General features: G+C 36.5%; 1 protein-coding gene across 2 annotated transcripts in view; it reads left to right on the top strand.

Moving 5' to 3' along the window:
• DPYD (dihydropyrimidine dehydrogenase) overlaps positions 1-20,194 on the top strand; it is an 880,709-nt gene that overhangs the window by 24,658 nt on the left and 835,857 nt on the right. For both annotated transcript variants that reach the window (XM_043876118.1, XM_043876119.1), the window contains exon 2: positions 13,797-13,907. In XM_043876118.1, coding sequence (XP_043732053.1) covers positions 13,797-13,907 — 111 coding nt within the window. The remainder of the gene's footprint in view (positions 1-13,796; positions 13,908-20,194) is intronic.

A 20,194-nucleotide genomic window follows, 5' to 3' on the forward strand; every position in this document is an offset into this window, starting at 1 on the left:
ATAGTTCAATAAGTGTTTGGAATAGGATTTCTGAATTAGGATGGGAAATATTAATATCTAAAGTTCATTCCAACTCTAATGTACTAAATTCTAGAGACCTTGAGAAGATGCAGAGTTCATTTTATTTATTCCCAAAAGGAAACCAGTTTAGGTCAAGTAGATATCACGTTTTTCGTATGTTTGAGATGTCTGTATTGTGTAATAAAATCTGAAGTTTTGACCCTAGAACATTTTGAGTGGATAACAAGTAATTCATTTGTTTTCTTGTCAGAAATTGTTGCTGGTGTTATATTACCACAGATTGCAAGGTTCAGTTCAAAGTGTTTCACTGCTGCTTCTGCTAGTGAGTTGCATGATTAATCCTTCCAATGAAAGTCTGAAAACACTGACCTCCCATTTCTGAGTAGTTAATGATTATATGGCTTAAAAATCTTTGTGAGTGCTGACAAGTACTGAATGGTGTTCTTTGTCCTTTGCAATAGAATGAACACTAAGAAGAAAACAAAATTCTGTTTGTTTTGCCAGCATTAAAGTCCATTCTCCAGTGGAAGTTTCTTGCTGCTTTTTCTGACTGTTCTGCTAAAGAACTATTTTTTTTTTCTCATTGGAGGATAATTGCTTTACGGAGTTGTGTTAGTTTTTGCTGTATGACAACATAAATCAGCCGTGTGTATCCCCTCCCTCTTGGATCTCTCCATCCCACCCATCTAGATCATCACAGAACACTGACCTCGGTTTCCTGTACTTTATAGCAGGTTCCAACTAACTATTTTACACGTGGTAGTGTATTTATGTCAAACCTAACCTCCCAATTTATCCCACCCTTCCCTTCTCCCTCCTGTCCTCCTCCGTGTCCACACATCTGTTGTCTGTGTCGCTGTCTCTGTTCTTACCCTGAAACTAGGTTTCTCTCTACTACTACACATATATGCATCAATATACAATACTTGCTTTCTCTTTCTGAGTTACTTCACTTTGTATGACAGACTCTTGGTCCACCTACATTTCTATAAACGACCTAATTTCACCCTTTTTTATGGCTCAACATCACTAATTATTAGAGAAATGCAAATCAAAGCTACAATGAGGTATCACCTCACAGCAGTCAGAATGGTCATCATCAAAAAAATCTACAAAAAATAAATGCTGGAGAGGGTGTGGAAAAAAAGGAACCCTCTTGCATTGTAGATGGAAATGTAAACCGATAGAGCCACTGTGGAGAACAGTATAGAGGTTCCTTAAAAACCTGAAAGTAAACTGCCATATGACCCAGCAATCACACTACTGGACGTATACCCTGATAAAACCGTATTTCAAAAAGACATGTGCACCCCAGTGTTCATTGTAGCACTATTTACAATAGCCAGGACATGGTAACAGCCTAAGTGTCCACTGACAGATGAATGGATAAAGATAGTATGGTACATATATACAATGGAAAATTACTCAGCCATAAAAAGAACTTTTCTAATTAGCAATTTTTTGTTTTGCATAATTTTACTTATGAAAAATTATGCTTGGTTTTGAGGATAGGAAAATATATAAACTATATCATTGCTTTTGAGGGTTTTACAGAGCAATTTGATAATAGAATGTATATATATTAACAGTTACTTGATTTCTTATCTGATATGTCCAATGATAGTGTCAATGGGATATCTCAAAGTTCATGGGTATGAGCTAAATAGAGGCAGGGACAATTTTTCTTAATTTTTGGAGAAATAGATCTCAGATTGTAAAGGAAAACTAGCATTAAATTAACATAAAGTGGTTCCATCTTAGAAAAGATATGTGAGTAGAGGTGTAGATGTAGGATTGTACATGGACTCTATAAACAACAAATAAGGTGAGAATGGTAGGTTGTAACACATTGAACAATAAAGTGGTAGTTTTTATTGGCATTAAGTATAAAACAGGGAGACATGTAAACTTTGTGGTCTGTATATGGGTATGTGTACATGCATTTATCTGTGTATAGAGGATGTTTGTTATATAGGAAAGAGAGAAAGTACAGAATTGAGGTAAATAGTTTAATTAGGAGAGTACTATTATATCAGGCTTCCCTGGTGGCTCAGTGGTAAAGAATCCTGCAATTCAGGAGACACAAGTTGGATCCCTGGGTGGAGAAGATTCCCCGGGAGGCAGGCATGGCTACCCACTCCAGTATTCTTGCCAGGAAAGTCTCATAGAGAGAGGAGCCTGGTGGGCTGTGGTCCCTGGGGTAGCAAAGAGTCGGACAGGACTGAAGTGACTAAGCCTACATGCACACACTATGATGTCATGATCCAAGTGTACTGTAATAAGATCTGCAATAGTTTGTAGATGCAAGAAATACAAAAGGACAGGCCAGATGTGAGTAACATTGACTGGCATTGTGTGACTTTAAGGAACAAAAGAAATAGTAGTTGTAGATTGACCACATGTGAAGTTCAATTTACTAGAAAAGTGGTGATATTATTAACAGAAGTCAAATGGATAAAAAGTTGGGGGTGGAAAGAGAATGCATTGTTTTTTGAGGTGAAGAAACTGAGATAATGATGAAACATGCAAGTGGGTTATTTGTCATCTACTGAAGTAGATGACTATAAATCAAGACAGAGATCTCAGGGTTTAGAATGTAGGTAAGACTCAGCGGCAGAAAAGTAATCATTAGTAGAAGGGCATGCAGCAAAGGTCCAAGGACCTTTATGTGTGATCAAGAGGGAAATGGAAGTCACAAAAGTAGAAGTAGCCAATACAAAGGGAAGTCTCAAAGCTCTGATGTCAGGGAAACCAAAGAGGATGTGTTTCTGGATAGAAGAGCCAGTCAACACTGCAGAAAACCCATAGAGAGTTGAGAAGCAAACTAAAACATAGCATAATAATAAAAAATGTTTTCAAAAGTTTCATTTTCTTGATTTTCAATAGTTCAACTTCCCAATTTGCCATATCCTTGCCCCACTCCTATCCTTCTCAATTGTTACCAGACCCTGCTTGGATCGATTGAATTCCAGTTGAGTCCTTTTCATGCCTGCTGTTGCTTCCACCATTTGAAGAAAAGCAAGTTCCTGCCAAGCAGAGCAGGAAATTTTTTTTATTGATTAAAGAGTGAGGAAGGGAAAGCTCAATGCTCTAACCATCCCTTCTTCCTGGGGGAGGCAGGCGAAAAAATTTCAAGGGGTTACAGGTGAGTACGTCATCAATTTGAGAAAGGGGTGGAAATTTCCAGAAATAACTAGAGCATGTGTAGTCCTTTGGGCCCTTTTGCACATATTGTGTCTTGCTAAGTGCGGGTCCACTCTGTGGGTGGAGATCTTAGCGTGATAATGAGGCAAAGGCAACTTTCTCACACTTTGGGTCTCATCTATGCAGGTGCTGCAGCCGTGGTCTGGCTGGAACCAGTTCAGGGCAGTGGACTGTTGCCGTTTTAGCCCTTTCTGGTTCAGGCTGGTTCTACGGTTTAACCTTAGTTTATATTTAGTTAGTCTCTGCACAGGTATTAATAAAATCAGGAAATTAATAGGTCATTTCTGATATAAATCACTTGCTATCCCACATGTTTTCTTTCAGCTGTTAACCATATAAATGAAGGGCAACTAGTCAATCCTTGATTTATTATGCTATTGTGAACCTGAAAATCATGCTACTTGCTCAATTTAGTTAATTAAAAAAAAAATCTAAGCTCAATTAACAAAAGTTCTCCTTTCTTTTCCTTTAAATCTTGTTTTTGAGCTTTTTCATTTGCTCATCAGTATGGCTTTATTTTTAGCATGCTGGTGGACACATTCTTGAGCTAAAATGACCCTTGGTCTTGTAAACACAGCTCTTTTAGGGGACAGTGTGTCTTTTATTCAACAGTGAATAGATTAAAGGTAAATTGTAATAGTTTTCCTAATTCTTTGAAAGAGTCTGAAAAGCTGATTTTACTTTGAGGCCAAAAAATTACTGTAAAGCAAGTTTTGAAATAAGGTTACTAATTTTACTTGACTCTAAAAAAGTATAAATTAATGGTTAATATTAATTTCTTTGTTAATATTGTTTTTATTTTTTAAAATTTAAGCATACCATGTAATATTCCTTTTATTTATTTTAAAGTTTCTTCTTGTCTTGATAAAATAGAAATATAGACTCAATATAGTACCATTTGCAATCTAAAGAGAAAAATATCTTTTAAATTAATGCCCTGGATTTACAGCATTTGCATAGTCCCACAGACAATAGAATCCTTTCCATAGCTGTTATGGACTGAATGTTTGTCCCTCTTAAATTTTGTGTGTTGAAGTGCTGACTCTCAATGTGATAGTAATTGGAGATGAGGCCTTCTCAGAACTGTGAGAAAGAAATGTCTCTGAGATTCTTTAATAGCAGCCTAAGTTGACTAATACAGAGTCTAAGTCAGAGTCAATCACCACCTTTGGCATGCTCTGTTCTGTGTTAAGAATTACGAGAGTAATATCAGATGTATAAGTTAGGGTTCCTGTGTTTGAATTCTTAATCTTTTCTGAAAGACATTAAAAGTCATTTTTCAATTAGGGAGCACTTAAGTACCTAGTATGTGATGTGTGTTCTGTAAGTGAAGGAGGGTACACACTGGACCTTGCAAATACAGACAGCAGCTTCATGTAGATCTTTGCTTGCTGAGTAGGAGAGTGCCATGATGAAAACTGTTTTATTTGTGTTACCTATGGGTTCTGTAGAAATAAATCAAATTTCCTATGCAATGCAACTAGCGTGTGAAGGGGTTTATTCATTTCTAGTTGATGATTTTTTTTTCCATTTTTTATAAATTTGTAACTTTTTACTTGTCTTTCTTAGGAAGGAATTGTGAGTTAACCTAAACATGTTGGGACCAAAGGTCCATAAGTTATATACAGTTATATGTGTTATAAAATGATACCTACATTGCTATATACATGTACTGGATTTTAAAAATCTATATTTGAATTTCATGACTCTTCCACACTGCCATTTTAATTTGTGTAGAGCATATTGCATTTTCAGACAAAGTGCCTTTGAAATTGCAGGCTTAGGGCAAAAATAACTTCAGGAACCAATGATTTGGTTTCATCTGGGAAACATCTCTACTTACTGTCTCTTTACATTTACCTTTTCACCTGTTTTCTTCATCTTTTTCTATATTCCTGTACTTTTGGGCTTTATTCTATATTCCTGTAATTTGGGCTTCCCTGGTGGCTCAGATGGTAAAGAATTTGCATGCAATGTGGGAGACCTGGGTTGGATTCCTGGCTTGGGAAGATCTCCTGGAGAAGGGAAAGGCTACCCACTCCAGTATCTTGCCTGGAGAATTCCGTGGACAGAGGAGCCTGGCAGGCCCATGGGTTTGCAAAAAGTCACACGACTGAGGGACTTTAACTTTTGCTTGTTTTCTTCATCTTTTTCTATATTCCTGTACTTTAAAAAATGGTTCCTATATCTGTATGTTCAAAATGAACAATACAAGAATATGAATACAGATTGGGTCAGTGGAGTCTAAAATCTAGATCCATCACTTACTAATTGATAACATGTGTTAAGCACTTTCTGCATGCACGGTTCTAAGTTTTTTATGTCATTTCAGGTAATCCTCAAAATGATATTATGGAGTGGGTACTATGACTAGTCAACATTTTATAGTTGAAGAAGTAGAGGGATAGAGAGTTTAAATAACTAGCAAAAAGCAATAGAGCTAAAATCTAAGCCCATTTAACCTCTAACACTGTGCATATTGTTTAGTAAATACTTAGCACAATTAAAGTTGTAAAACTTAAGACTGTTAGAGACTCCATCCTTCATCAATTATGTATTAATCATAATGAGTTAGTCATTGTGCATAGAGGAGAAAATGTTCTTTGAATAGAGTTAATCAAATGAAAAATGTGGAAGATAAGTTATTTGGAAAGGTAATACAGTCTAAAGGAAAAGAAATTGAGCCTGTACAAAGAATGAAAGTGCAGTAAATATAGGAAAATCTGAGAGTTCTTGACTAGGACTGATTACCATGACTTTTCAAGGTTTTCAGACTTCAAGGTTATTTATACTGATCTCTTGAATGTGAGTGTAAGGTGCAAAATTGAGGCTGTGTTCTCTCTTCTACTCCCAAACCACCTGGAGTTCTGAGCTTATCCAAGAACCAAAGGCACCTTTGTAAATTCTTAAGTTACTTACTTAAACTCTCCTTACACTATGATCAGTGATAGACATGGGAGAGGGTGGGGTAATTGGCTGAGATTGGGGTTTATATGCAAGAGACTGTTAAGCAAATAAAAAGTTCAGTTCTCAACTGCTGAACATTTGTTAGATTGTTACCTGGATGAAGCAAACAATACTTAACAGAAGGATTAAGCAACAGTTATTTATTTTTCTGTTAACCAGGAGTATTTATTGAAGAAAAAAATGCTGCCACACTACATTTTATTGAAATTAACATAGTCATACCAAATTATGAAAAAAATGAGAGAAACAAGTTTTAAATTTTATTTACTTATTATTTATTTTTAACCTGGAAAAGTAGGAGACATTTATAAAGAACTTAGGATACATCATCAGAGACAAAATTTAAGCGTAATTTAAATAAGACAAAATTTAATGAATTAAGTTCAGCCTGTAAATTGAAATGTTGGTATATGTGTATTATGTTGTATATGTGTATAATGGCTCAGAATTAAAGTAAGTAATGACCAGTACTGAAGAGGAAACATTTGCTTATAATTTAAAATGCAAAGGATGGAAGGAGCTTGCTATGCTGTGCTATGTTTAGTCTCTCAGCCATGTCTGACTCTTTGTGACCCCATGGACTGTGGCCCACCAGGTTCCTCTCTCCATGGAAGATCTCCAGGCAAGAATACTGAAGTGAGTTGCAAGCCCTCCTCCAGGGGATATTCCCAACCCAGGGCTCAAACCCAGGTCTCCCACATTGCAGGCCTATTCTTGACAATCTGAGCCATCAGGGAAGCCTAAGAATACTGGAGTGGGCAGTCTATCTCTTCTCCAGGGGATCTTCCTGATCTAGGAGTCGAACCGAGATATCCTTCATTGCAGGTGGATTCTTTACCAGCTTAGCTACCAGGGAAGCCTGGAGAGAGCTTAATGGTGCATTAGGTTTGAATAATTGATACTGAGATGTAAAGCAAAGCTATGCTTTTAGAAAGAGAATATATTGCCCAGGTGACTTTCTGCAGTTGGAATTCAAGCTCTCAGCGCTCAGTTCCAGTATTTGGGGGCTAAGACTTAGTGCTTTTATTTGTGAGCTGAGGCCCTGTGATTGTAGTCAATAGGAGCTCCTTTTTGTGTTCTCTATGGTGGTAGTACAGAAGGCCACTTCTCAGATGCAGAATTCTAGTTTGTGTGTTGTGGCCTTCTATCTGCTTCCCAGAGAAGAATTGACAGACAGCATAGGGAAAACACATGCCTCTGATTTGATCTCTTGTGTGAACCTGTCTCCTGATCATATTCTATCATTTCTTAACCTAAATAAAATTAGTGCAATGAAATTCTCTCAAATTTTGTTTTTTCCCTCTAGAATCACCAGTACATTTTTATTGGGTTACTGAAAATGACTGGGGAAGCCAAAGGCCAAGTTCTTTGCATGGGAGAAAATCTTCCTTTATAAGTAATATGCCTTATTTCTGAAAGAGTTAATGGGTCTCTTAAAGTGCTCAATTTATCCAGAGAGGGGACCCTGTGACCCTGTTAGGACCTGGCTTTGGTCATTTCTTAGGAAGAATGCAATTTAGAACTCTCCTGTATTATTCTGCCAGCTGCTTAGTTATTGATGATATTGACTTTTAGTTCCAAAAAGTCTTGCTTTGGAAAATTGTTTTTAACAGCTCTCAACCACTCATGTCTTGTATTTTTATTTTATATCACTTTTCATTTGGGATATTATTAAGTCAAATCCTTGGTAACCATTCTTCACAATCCAATTTATTTTTACCCAAGATCCATTGAATTCAACTCATTGCCTTTTTGCAAAAGGTTAACCCAATATTTCATGTTGTGTTATACTTTCTACTTATGCTGTGCAAAAGAAAAGTTATTGTGATAAACAGCCAATAAATTGCATTCAGAATGTTTATTCTTAAAAGTTACATTACTGTGCCAACATAGATAAACATAATCATTTTTCACAATATGAATTGTGGAAGTAAAAACTAAATGAAATACAGCCATCTTTCTTGCATATTATCTACTTGTTTTTTTTTCCCTTTAAATGTTGGTCGCAATAACTACTTTAAAAACATCATCTTCTTATTTATCAGCTTGAATTAATGTATGAGATGACTAATGGTTCAAATAGGATAACTAAACAAAATTACTTCTGTTTCATGATAAAAAAATATTTTCTGTTTTTTTGTATATAAATAGGATTACTTATGTTTTCTAATGTTGGCTCTTTGTATATAAATAGGATTACTTATATTTTCTAATGTTGGCTCTTATTACTAGGTTGCTTTGGCATTGTTTAATCATGAGGAATATATTGTTTAAAACTCATAGATTTATTGTACATTTGTTGTTCAAAACACAGATATCTAAATTGATTGACTGAAGAAATATCATGTCTAACATATATAGCAATTACTAAAAGTAATCTTCATTAATGTTAGGCTAATAAAATAAGCCCCAATAATGTTTACTAGAATGAATGCAGTATACAGTGACATTCACTGAATGTAGAATTTACTGTGTGTTATTAATACTATTATTTAGTAACAGCTTTATTAAGATATAATTCACATACTGTACAGTTCACAGATATAGAGTGTAGAATTCAAAGACTTTTATTGTATTCATAGTTTGCTACTATGACTGCAGTCAATTTTCATCTACCCAAAGAAACCATATACCCTTCAGCATTCATGCTGCATTTGCCCCTAATCCCCCAGCCCCTGGCAACCATATCTACTTTCTGTCTCTATAGACTTCTCTATTTTGGACATTTTATATAAGTGGAATAATACAGGATGTGGTATTTTGTAACTGACTCCTCTCAGCACAATGTTTACAGGTTCATATATGTTGTTTGTAAATTCCCCAAATTTCCTTCTGTTACCAATATCTGTATTCAATCCATTATGGTTGGATAGCTGCTTTGTATGATTTGTATGATTAAACCTTTTTAAATTTATTAAGGTTTGTTTTATGGCCTAGCATCTGGTTTGTCATAGAGGATGTTTTGTGGACACTTGAGACGTGAAATAAAAAGATGCTTGCTCCTTGCAAGAAAAGCTATAACCAACCTAGACAGCATATTAAAAAGCAGAGACGTTACTTTGCCAACAAAGGTCCATCTAGTCAAAGCTATGGTTTTTCCAGTAGTCATGTATGGATGTGAGAGTTGGACTATAAAGAAAGCTGAGTGCTCAAGAATTGATGCTGTGGTGTTGGAGAAGACTCTTGAGAGTCCCTTGGACTCCAACCAGTCCATCCTAAAGGAAATCAGTCCTGAATATTCATTGGAAGGACTGATGCTGAAGCTGAAACTCCAATACTTTGGCTCCTGATGCAAAGAACTGACTCATTGGAAAAGACCCTGATGCTGGGAAAGATTGAAGGCGGGAGGAGAAGGGGATGACAGAGGATGAGATTGTTGGGTGGCATCACCGACTTGATGGACATGAGTTTGAGCAAGCTCTGGGAGTTGATGATGGACAGGGAAGCCTGGCGTGCTGCAGTCCATGTGGTTGCAAAAAGTTGGACATGACTGAGCAACTGAACTGAGAAGAATGTGCATTCTGCAATTTGATGAAATGTAGTTATTATCTATTAGGTTTAGTTGGTTTACAATATTCAAATCTATTTCTTTTTGTTCTTCTCTCTTGAATATAGTATTCTTGCTTGACAATTTTTTTCTTTTAGTACTTTGAAATCTTATCCTACTACTCTTAAACATCTGTTGTTCCTGATGAGAAGTCAACCGTTAAACTATTGGAGTTGTACATTTGAGTATTTTTCTCTTGCTACTTTCAAGATTTTCTCTTTGGTGTTGACTTTTAGCTCTTTTGCCAATGTGTCTATGTGTGGATCTTTTTGCATTTATCCTACTTCAAATTTGTCTGTCTTACTGAATATATATTTAATGTTTTTTCTTTTTTTAAAAAATTAAAATTTCAGCCCCATTATTTTTCATATATTTTTCTCCTCCTTTCTTGCCTTCCTTTCTGAAATCCTGCTACAATATTTTGGGGTACTTATCTGTGTTGGAGAAGACTCTTGAGAGTCCCTTGTACTGCAGGGAGATCAAACCAGTCAATCCTAAAGGAAATCAGTCCTGAATATTCATTGGAAGGACAGATGCTGAAGCTGAAGCTCCAATACTTTGGCCACCTGATGCAAAGAGCCGACTCAATACAAAAGACCCTGATGCTGGGAAAGATTGAAGGCAGGAGGAAAAGGGGACGACAGAGGATGAGATGGTTACATGGCATCACTGACTGGATGGACATGAGTTTGAACAAGCTCCGGGAGATGGTGAAGGAGGACAGGGAAGCCTGGGGTGCTGCAGTCTAGAGTTGCAAAGAGTCAGACATGACTGAGCGACTCAACAGCAACAAATTGTGTACCATATATCTTTAAGGCTGTGTTAATTTTTTGAAAAATATTTTTTGTCTTTTGGACTGCTTAGTATCTCTTGAGTTCTCTTAAATTTTGCTGATTCTTTCTTCTGCAAATTAAAATATACTGTTGAGCCCTTCTTAACTTATATGCAGAGTACATCATGAGAAATGCTGGGCTGGAAGAAGCACAAGCTGGAGTCAAAATTGCTGGGAGAAATATCAATAACTTCAGATATGCAGATGACACCACCCTATGGCAGAAAGTGAAGAGGAACTAAAAAGCCTCTTGATGAAAGTGAAGGAAAGTGAAAAAGTTGGCTTAAAGCTCAACATTCAGAAAACTAAGATCATGGCATCTGGTCCCATCACGTCATGGGAAATAGATGGAGAAACAGTGGAAACAGTGGCAGACTTTATTTTTTTGGGCTCCAAAATCACTGCAGATAGTGATTGCAGCCCTGAAATTAAAGGACACTTACTTCTTGGGAGGAAAGTTATGACCAACCTGGATAGCATATTAAAAAGCAGAGACATTACTTTGCCAACAAAGGTCTGTCTAGTCAAGGCTATGGTTTTTACAGTAGTCATGTATGGATGTGAGAGTTGGACGGTGAAGAAAGCTGAGTGCCGAAGAATTGATGCTTTTGACCTGTGGTGTTGGAGAAGACTTGAGAGTCCCTTGGACTGCAAGAAGATCCAACCAGTTCCTCCTAAAGGAGATCAGTCCTGGGTTATTCATTGGAAGGACTGATGTTGAAGCTGAAACTCCAATACTTTGGCCACCTCGTGCAAAGAGTTGACTCATTGGAAAAGACCCTGATGCTGGGAAGGATTGGGGGCAAGAGCAGAAGGGGACGACAGAGGATGGAGATGGTTGGATGGCATCACCGACTCGATGGACATGGGTTTGGGTAGATGCCAGGAGTTGGTGATGGACAGGGAGGTCTGGAGTGCTGTGATTCATGGGGTTGCAAAGAGTCGGACACGACTGAGCGACTGAACTGGTTGATTGAGCCCTTCTAGTAAATTTTTAATTTCAGTTATTATAGCTTATTATCTCCAGAATTTTAAAAATAATTTATATCTTTTTAGGAGTATTCTCTGTTTGGTGAGATATTGTTACCATACTTTCCTTATAATGGCTCCTTTGAAGTTTTTATTCAATGTTACACCTGAAACCTCTGAAAGGCAATATCTGTTACCTGCTTTTGTTCTTGCCAGGACCATATAATCCTGTTTCTTTGAATGTCTTGTAATTTTCCTGTAATGGAAAATGGAATATTTCAGATGATATAGCAATTCTGAATACTAAGTTCCCTCTACCCCGTCCCAGAGTGGGGGGCTGGTTGTTGTTAGCCTGTTTGTTTAGTGACTTGGTGGACTCCTTTAGGTACCTTTGTTTCCCTGATCTCTGATAGCACTCACACAGGGTGAAGCCCTGGGCTTGTGCACATTAACTCCGGTATGACAGTGCTTTTAGTGGGACTCTTTTTGCCTTCTCTTTGGGTTTCTTTGTTAAATGGTCCACCTCTGTTTGTATCACACCCAGTTCTTAGTCTCTTTGATTGCTAGTTGATTGCCCTGTTGTTTTAGGCAGTGCCTTGGGTTATATTAATAAATGGCTCCCCAGTGTGATTCAGTTAAATTTGAGCCCCTTTGCAAGAGTAGTTTTTAGGTGAGTCTTTGAGATTTTTTGTGGCCATACAGGAGCCATTAGCTATTCTTTCTGGTAAACTGCCTTGTGATTTAGTTTATTGCTCTCATGAAGCTACCTACTTCCTCTTAATTGTCTGGCACTGAAATCTTTACTGTTTTTGAGATTACCCTTAGACTTGAACTTCCCATGTATTAATTTAAATGAAGTCAGTTCTTCTCTTTGTGTGGCCTCTTTCTCTGGGAAAAACCTCTGCCACAGCTCCAGATCTAGGGGTAGTTACAGTGGCCCGCATTTCTCGGAGCCACACTCCTGCTTTATGAGCCGGGCCCTGGTATAGGCAGTAACCTCTGACCTCAGTTTGCTTCTCCTGGTTTGCTAACTCTAAGCCATGAGTGAGCTGAGAGATGGTGATCAGGATCCTGTTGTTACAGGCGTGTTGCTCCTGAGATAGAGCCTTTCTTCTGTGAGTGAGCAAGGAGCTCCTGACTTCTCAGCTGCACTTTTCCGGCCTTTAGTTGCTGCATAGCTGGTAGACTGGGGAGAGGGGATTAGATATGCTAATATCCTGCCTACCTTTGGGAGATACCTCAGTGTCACCTGGTGGGGGGGGGGGGGGGATAGCCCTCTGTTCTTGGCTGTACTCACCTGAGGTAGAATTTCTGCATGCAGAACTGGGAGTCTGGAGGAGGGAGACAGACTGCACTTCAAATGCCACAGACCCTCGCCATTCTTACCAAGTTTTAGTAGGTTTTTTTCAATAACAATTTCTTCATTTGCTCTTTGACTTTAAGAATTTCTGGAGACTTCAAAGACTTCTTATTTTTACTAATTTTTATCAGTTATATTGTTCTACTAGGGAGTTGATCTGCAGAGGTCCTCATACATTCATTCTGCAAGAGTCCTAGTGGTCATGTTTTAAAGCCTTGCTTAAGACAGGCCTTTTAAATTAATTATTTCTTCAGTTATTCAGGTGCTGCTTTACACATGTGTTTAAAAATGTTTTGTATTCTATTTTATACCTCAAAAAGTCACAATAAAATGTAGACTCCATCTTTGGATAAATTCACATGTAAGCCCAACACTCAGAAGAACTGAATTCTGATTCAATCCCTTCCACATATTAATTGTGAGATCTTGAGCAGGTTACTTAATCACCCTGAATTTATTTCCTCATCCAAAATTTTGAGATAACAGTAGCTATTTGTATATTAAATAATACATGTGAAAGCAATTGGTAAAACTCTAAAAACTTAGTGGAGATTATTATTACTAGTTTAAATCATATCTGTAATGAAGTGCCTGCCTCTTTTCACTCTCATTTAAGAATACTATTTATAAAATTTATCTTAAAGTCAATTGTTATGTTTTACATGTTTTTGAACTCCTTTATGTTATCATAAATAAATATTTGTATAAAGTGAACTGGAATATCACCCAGTAAATGGTTTCTTTAGATAAGTTTGTCGTGGAATTACAGTAGTAGAAGGGGAAAACAACATTTTTAATGTACATCTTTGGAGTATGTGTGTGGAATCTTAAAATAAAATTTTATTTTTTAAAATCCCAGAATATTTATGCTTATATTTTGTCTATGCTGTCTTCAGAGTATCCTGGCTTTAAATCCTCGAACACAGTCTCATGCAACTCTGCGTTCCACTTCGGCCAAGAAATTAGACAAGAAACATTGGAAAAGAAATCCTGATAAGAACTGCTTTGTAAGTACCACTGATACATGGTTTCATGCTGAAAATTATCTCATTCTACACTGTAAGACATGATTTTATATATACTTAAAAATATAATTCAATATGTGTAAAATACAGCAGTTTGAATCATCTCAAAAATGTGATTCATTTTGCTCCTTAAAAAATCTTTTGAAATTGTTTAAAATCATATAAATTTAGTTTGTGCCAAATTTTATTTTTTGAAAATGTATAAAAATGTATTAAAGTAATTTTATAATAACACAATGATATAGAAGAGTTTCCAAATTTCAGATGTAATTCAACTGAAGAAGGGTATACTAGTATACACAAACCATTGTTAAATATTCTTTTGGGGAACATATAAAAATTAAGTGTTTAATATGATCATCTTATATTTCCAGATGAGGTGCAGGTGCAAAAATCTGTGATTACTGACTCCTAGAATGTTATTTAATTGGATCCATGAAATCATTATAGGGCTGGGATTATTAGGCTATAAATGGGGATTAAGTAAGTACAACTTTGAAGGCAATATTTGAAATGTCATTTTATGAGGTATAAATATTTGTTAGGAAAACCACTTCCTTTTCACCTGATTTCCCAAAGTTAATTTCTCCAAGGGCTTCTCTGGTGGCTCAGATGGTGAAAGAGTCCACCTGCAATGCAGGAGACCTGGGTTCAATCCCTGGGTTGGGAAGATCCTCTGGAGAAGGAAATGGCAACCCACTCCAGTATTTTTGCCTGGAGAATTCTGTGGACAAATGAGCCTGGTGGGCTACAGTTCATGGAGTTGCAAAGAGTTGGAGAAAAATTAATTTCTCCAAAATTAATTTTCTCCAAGTTATTAGTGAGTCGAGTAATAAGTATAAACTTATTTAACATTAACTGTTTTGATACTTTGTGTATATGTTCTTTTTAGTATAATGATTTTATTTATTTTTTTTTTTTTTTCCCCCAGTGGGTTTTGTCATACATTGATATGAATCAGCCATGGATTTACATGTATTCCCAATCCCGTTCCCCCCTCCCACCTCCCTCTCCACCCGATTCCTCTGGGTCTTCCCAGTGCACCAGGCCCGAGCACTTGTCTCATGCATCCCACCTGGGCTGGTGATCTGTTTCACCATAGATAGTATACATGCTGTTCTTTTGAAATATCCCACCCTCACATTCTCCCACAGAGTTCAAAAGTCTGTTCTGTATTTCTGTGTCTCTTTTTCTGCTTTGCATATAGGGTTATCGTTATCACCTTTCTAAATTCCATATATATGTGTTAGTATGCTGTAATGTTCTTTATCTTTCTGGCTTACTTCACCCTGTATAATGGGCTCCAGCTTCATCCATCTCATTAGGACTGGTTCAAATGAATTCTTTTTAACGGCTGAGTAAAATTCCATGGTGTATATGTACCACAGCTTCCTTATCCATTCATCTGCTGATGGGCATCTAGGTTGCTTCCATGTCCTGGCTATTATAAACAGTGCTGCGATGAACATTGGGGTGCACGTGTCTCTTTCAGATCTGATTTCCTTGGTGTGTATGTCCAGGAGTGGGATTGCTGGGTCATATGGCAGTTCTATTTCCAGTTTTTTAAGAAATCTCCACACTGTTCTCCATAGCGGCTGTACTAGTTTGCATTCCCACCAACAGTGTAAGAGAGTTCCCTTTTCTCCACACCCTCTCCAGCATTTATTGCTTATAGACTTTTGGATAGCAGCCATCCTGACTGGCGTGTAATGGTACCTCATTGTGGTTTTGATTTGCATTTCTCTAATAATGAGTGATGTTGAGCACCTTTTCATGTGTTTGTTAGCCATCTGTATGTCTTCTTTGGAGAAATGTCTGTTTAGTTCTTTGGCCCATTTTTTGATTGGGTCATTTATTTTTCTGGAATTGAGCTTCAGGAGTTGCTTGTATATTTTTGAGATTAGTCCTTTGTCTGTTTCTTCATTTGCTATTATTTTCTCCCAATCTGAGGGCTGTCTTTTCACCTTACTTATAGTTTCCTTTGTAGTGCAAAAGCTTTTAAGTTTCATTAGGTCCCATTTGTTTAGTTTTGCTTTTATTTCCAATATTCTGGGAGGTGGGTCATAGAGGATCTTGCTGTGATTTATGTCGGAGAGTGTTTTGCCTATGTTCTCCTCTAGGAGTTTTATAGTTTCTGGTCTTACATTTAGATCTTTAATCCATTTTGAGTTTATTTTTGTGTATGGTGTTAGAAAGTGTTCTCGTTTCATTCTTTTACAAGTGGTTGACCAGTTTTCCCAGCACCACTTGTTAAAGAGGTTGTCTTTTTTCCATTGTATATCCTTGCCTCCTTTGTCAAAGATAAGGTGTCCATAGGTTCGTGGATTTATCTCTGGGCTTTCTATTCTGTTCCATTGATCTATATTTCTGTCTTTGTGCCAGTACCATACTGTCTTGATGACTGTGGCTTTGTAGTAGAGTCTGAAGTCAGGCAGGTTGAATCCTCCAGTTCCATTCTTCTTTCTCAAGATTACTTTGGCTATTCGAGGTTTTTTGTATTTCCATACAAATTGTGAAATTCTTTGGTCTAGTTCTGTGAAAAATACCGTTGGTAGCTTGATAGGGATTGCATTGAATCTATAGACTGCTTTGGGTAGAATAGCCATTTTGACAATATTGAGTCTTCCAATCCATGAACACAGTATGTTTCTCCATCTGTTTGTGTCCTCTTTGATTTCTTTCATCAGTGTTTTATAGTTTTCTATGTATAGGTCTTTTGTTTCTTTAGGTAGATATACTCCTAAGTATTCAATCAATGTAATACACCACATTAACAAATTGAAAGGTAAAAACCATATGATTATCTCAATAGATGCAGAGAAAGCCTTTGACAAAATTCAACACTCATTTATGATTAAAACTCTCCAAAAATCAGGAATAGAAGGAAAATACCTCAACATAATAAAAGCTATATATGACAAACCCACAGCAAGCATCACCCTCAACGATGAAAAATTGAAGGCATTTCCCCTGAAATCAGGAACAAGACAAGGGTGCCCACTCTCACCACTACTATTCAACATAGTGTTGGAAGTTCTGGCCACAGCAATCAGAGCAGAAAAAGAAGTAAAAGGAATCCAGATAGGAAAAGAAGAAGTAAAACTCTCACTGTTTGCAGATGACATGATCCTCTATATAGAAAACCCTAAAGACTCTACCAGAAAATTACTAGAGCTAATCAATGAATATAGTAAAGTTTCAGGATATAAAATTAACACACAGAAATCCCTTGCATTCCTATATACTAACAATGAAAAAACAGAAAGAGAAATTAAGGAAACAATACCATTCACCATTGCAACAAAAAGAATAAAATACTTAGGAGTATATCTACCTAATGATTTTAGTTTTTTTTTATGTACTTCTTAACTACATGTAAACTCTCTTAGGATAGGAATTGAGGGTATCTGTACATGTGCATTTGTATTTATCTGATTTTTAATTTTTCTGTCACTGGCCAACCAGCAAAGTTTTTTACAGGGAAACAACACGATTTGCGATGATAACACAGCCACTTACTAGCAGATTTGGATTTGTAATTCAGTTTTCCTTGCTCCACTTCTGTGAACTTTGCATTCTACCATGACATTTCTTGTAGAGGTCTCTGGAAGGACACTAGTGTGGTCCAAATTAGATCAAGGAATGAATCAACTATCAGTTGTGATCCTGTATAATGGTGTAAATAATTGAAGAACACTTAAAAAAGAATCATGTAATTTTCAAACTTAGAAATCCTTTAATGATTATCAAGTCTCTTTCATTTTAAATGTGTGAGAACTATGATCCAGATAAATTAAACTCTCTAGGGTTTCCCCTTTATAGATTATTAAACTGTTTATTTAGAAGGGGAGACATTCACCATTATTACTATTGTTATTATTATTATTTTATGAAAAATTAACATTTTCATTCCATAATGTTAGCTTATAAATTGAGTGTCTCATATTTTCTTTTTTTTTTTGGTAATTGACAATGAAAGATTGTCAAGATACATGTCAAAGATACAGTGAAATAGGTTTTCTGCATTAAATATATATTGACATAGATTTCTAGGAACACAGTTTGACAGTATCTTTGTCAGTATCTTTGACAATATTTGTTAATACTTATGTTAGTTTTCTAGGGCTGTCACAGGCTGGGTGGCCTGAAGAACAGTTTATTTTCTCAGTGTTCTAGAAGCTAGGAATCTGAGATCAAGGTGTCAGCATTGTTGATTTCTTGAGGCATTTCTCTTGATGAGAGGTGGCTGCCTTTTCACTCTCTTCTCATGGTTTTCCCCCTGTACATGTCCAAATATCCTCTTATAATGACACCAATATATCAGATAAGAGCCATTCTGATGACCTCATTTTAATTTAATTACCTCTTTTAAGACTGTATCCGAATACAGTTATATTCTGAAATACTGGGGTTTAGGCCTTCGATAAATGAATTTGATGGGATTCAGTTCATAAGAATACCTTTAAATTATCAAACACTTAAACCTAGTAATTCGTCTTCTAGTAAACTTATCATAAGGGGCAAATAAGGAATGTAGGTAAATAATTAAATAGAAAGAAGATTATCCCAATACTGTTTATTTGTAGAGAAAAATGTGGGTGGGAAAATGCAGGTTATAGCTAAGTAACTTAGGGCAGATCTATTCTGTAGTAAATTGTGCAACCATTAAATTACTATTTTTAAATAAAATTACTTTTGAAGTAATTAATAATCTGAAAAATACTTATAATTTATATTATTAATTTATGGACAAGGTACAGAACAACTCTATATTTCAGAATGGTTGTATATAGTTTTACAGAACCACACCTATACACATACTCATACAGAAAAAAATGAAATGTTAATAGTAATTGTATTTGTTTTCTTAGCACTTTTGTATATTTCAGATTTGCTATAATGAGCAAGTGTTAGAGGAAAAATGAAAGTTTTAAAGATATGTTAGTATTATCTCAATTATAAGATCAGATTTATTGCTCTGGATATATACTTGAAAACTCTATGTATTAAATGTATATACTGTATTAATAAAGAACAGTGAAATATGTTTCCAAGAGGGAATATGGAACTAGAGTTGAAAGTTATCCTCAGTGTCGTTAAAGAATGCTATTCTTCTCCTTTTCATTATTATTCTCTTTGTGCTTCCATGAAGAATTGAATAAAAGTATTACCACATGATATAATTTATTTTTTAATTTATTAATTTTCATACTTGAGTTTTATAATTACTCATCCAAATTAAAAAACATACATAAAACACATATGAGAAGATTTTCTAAGGTGTAGAGAAGACAATTAACTAGGAATATGGAACCTGAAACATGACACAGTGATGAATTCCCTGGGTTTTCTGTTTTTCTGCATATATCTTGGAGCCTTGGAGCCGAAGAAGTTGGAAAACCAGAAATGCTAACTGATACACACACACACACACACACATACACACCTCAACAAAAGTCTGCTCTTTCTAGCCAAAATACTAAGAAACGAACAGCTTCTTTTCTGATCACAGCAAGATGGAAGACTTTTAGATAGTAACTGCTATCCTCTAGCCGAATACATCAACAACAACAAAAATGTGACCTCATCCCAGTATATTCATAAACGCTGAGCAGGGAGCCTGGAATTCAATCCTGAGATGAGGTGATGAGACGCTCCAGCCCCTCTGCTTGGTGAAAGATAAGGGAGTCAGGACTTTCATGCTCACTAGCTACCTGGTAACCAAGGCAGCCCACATCCCAGACCACTGAATTTCTACCCTTAACAAGAAGAGAAGAAACAGGGTGAGGCTGAAAAATACCCCAAAGGGATATAACAGCTAAAAACTGACTAAATTTAGCAAGAGACACAAACCTACAGAATCAAAAACGTCTGTGAAATACGAGGGAATCCATATCAAGATGTATCATAATTAAATTTCTGAGAACTAAATACAAAGACAGTATCTTGAAAGAAGCCAGCCTGCTTGCCTTAAGGCGAGGACAGCTCCTATGAGCAGTTGTGCTCCAGATCCTTGCCCTGTGGCTCTTAGACCCGACACTATCACTGGCCCATCCTTGACCAGTGTTTCCTTTTCTACCCTGCTTCATCCCTCCTGTATTGTTATTTCCTGAAGAGCACTCACTCCATAAATCACATGTTTCAAATTCTGCTTTTAGGGAAAGTGAAAGTGAAAGTTGCTCAGCCGTGTCAGACTCTTTGAGACCCCATGGACTATACAGTCCGTGGAATTCTCCAGGCCAGAATACTGGTGTGGGGTAGCCTTTCCC

This window comes from Cervus elaphus, chromosome 20 (genome assembly GCF_910594005.1).
Source record: "Cervus elaphus chromosome 20, mCerEla1.1, whole genome shotgun sequence".
NCBI lineage: Eukaryota > Metazoa > Chordata > Mammalia > Artiodactyla > Cervidae > Cervus > Cervus elaphus.